The sequence below is a fragment of the Pygoscelis adeliae genome, unplaced genomic scaffold, assembly GCF_000699105.1.
Source record: "Pygoscelis adeliae isolate BGI_AS28 unplaced genomic scaffold, ASM69910v1 Scaffold71, whole genome shotgun sequence".
NCBI lineage: Eukaryota > Metazoa > Chordata > Aves > Sphenisciformes > Spheniscidae > Pygoscelis > Pygoscelis adeliae.
The window spans coordinates 1,332,950-1,336,497 of NW_008824356.1; the positions used below are offsets into that span (position 1 = coordinate 1,332,950).

The 3,548-nt window shown below is 36.7% G+C and overlaps 1 protein-coding gene across 1 annotated transcript in view; it reads left to right on the forward strand.

Moving 5' to 3' along the window:
• Positions 1-3,548, forward strand: part of AKAP6 (A kinase (PRKA) anchor protein 6) — a 239,706-nt gene that overhangs the window by 46,997 nt on the left and 189,161 nt on the right. The window contains 2 exon segments of the mRNA XM_009319363.1: positions 2,617-3,546; position 3,548. The exon segment at position 3,548 is cut by the window's right edge and continues 875 nt beyond it. Of these exon segments, the coding sequence (XP_009317638.1) occupies positions 2,617-3,546; position 3,548 (931 nt within the window).

Sequence of the window (3,548 nt, forward strand, 5' to 3'; positions counted from 1 at the left end):
TCATGGCTTGGAGGAATAGAGGAACCAGTGAGGCAAGCTGCCTGCCATGATGGAGGTGCCAAATTAAGAAAATACTTTATTTAATAACAAACTTTGGAAAAGTAAGATTTTGAAGGACCATTTCTCCTTCAGGAATTACCCAGAGATAGATAAGAAAGAAAGAAAAATGAGTTCTGTGCAGCCTGAGTTCTGCCCGGCTGAGCCTAACCTATGAGTTTTATTTCACAATTGGTAAAGCCGGGAAATATGGAAAGGATCAGTATAAGGCTATGTTAAATACAGTGAATCCTGATGTTCTCAAACAGTTGGTGAAGTCACAAAAGAAATATCTTACAAATTAAATTAGCTCATTTGAAAGAGTAAAAAAAGTGCACAATTGTGCTGGTTTAAATATAAATACAAGAAGGTACTGGAAACAGCCTACAGAGCTTTACAGGAAGCATTACTATGTGAAAACGGACAAATTTTTTGAACTAAGACATTCCTATTGGTAACCATGCAAATAACTAAATGTAGTATTTTTCTGAAATAAAAACAATAATAAAACCATGGTAATACTGGCATTAAATAATGCTCCTCTGAAGCACACATTTAAGAGGCTGCTTGGAAAATGACCAGGCATGATGGTTTAATGCATGTGATTGTAAATTTTATTAATGTTAATAAACACATTTTTAAGAGACGAAGGAATGGAGCTCATTACTCAGGAGAAATGAAGGCCTTTAGGGCCTTGGAAAGGGTTTTGACTTATATATGGGTTTACAGTTTCTAATCTTTTCCTGAGATTAGAGGGAAAATGTAGCTGTAATACTGATCATTGTTTAGTCATTATTTTCCTTAATAAATGCTGCTCCGAAATATAAATCTGACAGATTTATAGAAACTTCCCCTTTTAATTCTGGACTATTGACAATGTACAATTTGTGGCATAGGTTCTACATCTGGATAGAAAGTGCTAAATAAAAGGTATTTTCAATGTCCAAGATTATGGTTGATAAATAACTAATTGATCTTTTCTATAAATAATATTTTTAGCTGGAGGATTTTTTTTTATTTTTACTTTGAGTAATGCAAGTGGGGTGGACAGAGTACAGGGCTCAAACATATGTTTATAGAAGATGGCAAGCAATAGCCTTCTTTATTGAGACTATTCCTGTTCAGACCAAAATCCAAGTGGTTTATTGTGAGATGAAGAGATTGTGGGGTTATTGCACCTTCTTCAGGCATGATGCCTAAGGTCCTTAAACTATGGATTTAGGCAGTGTAGTGAGACAAGCTGCTCCAGAGAATAATTCAGACAGGAGCCTATTGTGGATACTCAGGAGTTTGCTTTAAGAAACTCCATTATGGAAACCAAACCTGGGTAGAAGGCACAGTATACTGATTTAGGCATCTAAAGTTAGAATCCTAAAACATGAGTTTCTGCCCTTTATGATGTTTTTTTAAGTAGTTTCTGTAAGCGCTTGGGCTAATGTTGGCTTTTTTATTTTTAATTCTGCTTTTCAGTTTCTTTTGTCCAAATGACATGCTCTGCCAATTTCTCTTGTTCTAGGTAGTTTCATGGAGTTACTTAAGACGTACACCAGTGTAAATAAGAACAGAAATTGTTTCAGAATTATTTGATCAGGTTTCAAATTACGTGCTGCAATCTGGAAATAGTTGAGGCCTGCCTAGGTGTTAGAACATTAAATCATCTACTAAAAATATGCTTATAAACTGTTGACAAAACATAATTTTGCTGTGATTGTTATACATCAGGCTGCTCTTGGATCTTAATGTAGTCAGATTTTTTTTGTGTCCTTCAAATGAGTCACCAAATATTTATAAATATTAATTTGACTTTGATCTTTTTCAGGTGGCAAATCTCATTTGCCACCTGAGATGGTCTCCTCTGGCTATGTCTATGTTTCTGAGATTGAAGGACTTCCATTGAGAAGATGCTGACAAGGGGACATGGCAGGCAGGACGTTTAGGATTCCCGGCTACAGTTTCTTTTCCTTAGGCTGTTCTCCATTTGTGCTCCAGATATCCAGCAGATAAATCCTCAGTTGATAATGCTACAAAAAAGTGAAATGTAGTTAGCAACCTCTATCTCATAACTATGGGAAGAAATGTCTGTCATTGCTAGATGATGCTTGGAAACAACATTCTAGCAATCAACAAAAAGATCGTAGAGCAGCACGGATTTCTGAGAACATAAGATTAACAAGGTGGCTGATATACTCAGCAGTCCCCAAGATCCCCTCCCTCCTGTTTGAGGTAGTTAGTACAGGAAATACTATGAGTCTGTTGTATAGAATTTCTGAGTTCCCCCTGAAGAGTAAGTAGAACTGAGAGCAGAATTTAAGGAGGAGAATACCAATAGAAAATTGAGCTGCTATTTTTAGGTAACTTGTTGTATTAGACAGCATTTTTCAGTTTACTGCCATTTTTAATTCCCAAATACTTCAGAATGGTTTGCTCATCTACAGGGTACTAGAAAAACAGGCAGGTCAGTGATGAATGCTTTTCTAGATGTTAGACAGTGAAACATAGAAGCTGATAGTTCATTAGTTTATGTGTGCTGTATATGAAAATTAATCTTCTAAATAAGTACCATTTCTTTGTCTATTTCAGGACCGTCTTGACTCTTTAACTGAAGTTGATGATTCTGGACAGTTAACCATCAAATGTTCTCAAAATTACTTGTCACTGGATTGTGGTATTACTGCATTTGAACTATCTGACTACAGTCCTAGTGAGGATTTGCTTGGTGCTCTGGATGATATGACCTCCAGCCAAGGGAAAGCAAAATCATTTGAATCCTGGAACTACAGTGAGATGGATAAGGACTTTCCAGGACTTATCAGAAGTGTGGGTTTACTTGCAGTAGCAACTGATTCCATTGCTTCCCAGTGTAATGAAGCATTAAATGAGAAAGAAACCCACGTACCTCTTTCAGAAGAAGATGGAGGAGAAAGTAAAGACAGGAAAGCATCACATGATCTCTCACTAGTGTCTCCTTCTGCGAACTCCTCTCTTTCTAAAGGACCTTGCTCTGAAGATGGTGTTTTACCTACTGACAGCAAACCAGTTTCCACATTAAAGAAACCAGAATGCAATCTTCCACAGCACACCAGTGAAAAAATCAAACACTCTCACTGTGAAAACTCAACTCCTAAGAGGTCGATAAGAGACTGCTTTAACTATAATGAAGACTCCCCTACACAGCCTACGTTGCCAAAAAGAGGTCTATTTCTGAAAGATGATGTGTTTAAAGATTATATGGAAGCCAATGATTTAAAAAGGCAAATCTCTCAGATAGTTAAAAATGAAATAAGTAGAAGTACACCCTCATTGTTAGATCCACCAGACAGGTCCAAGCTTTGCCTAGCTTTACAGTCACCCTACACTAACAGTCCATCTGCAGTTAGTCAGTCATATGATTGCTTAAATACAATAGGTGATAGAAATCTTGAGTACACAATAAATAATCACTTTAAGGACAGTCCCATAAGTCTGGGGAAGTCTACTTTCTACACCTGTAAAGAAAAATCAAAGCACAAGAA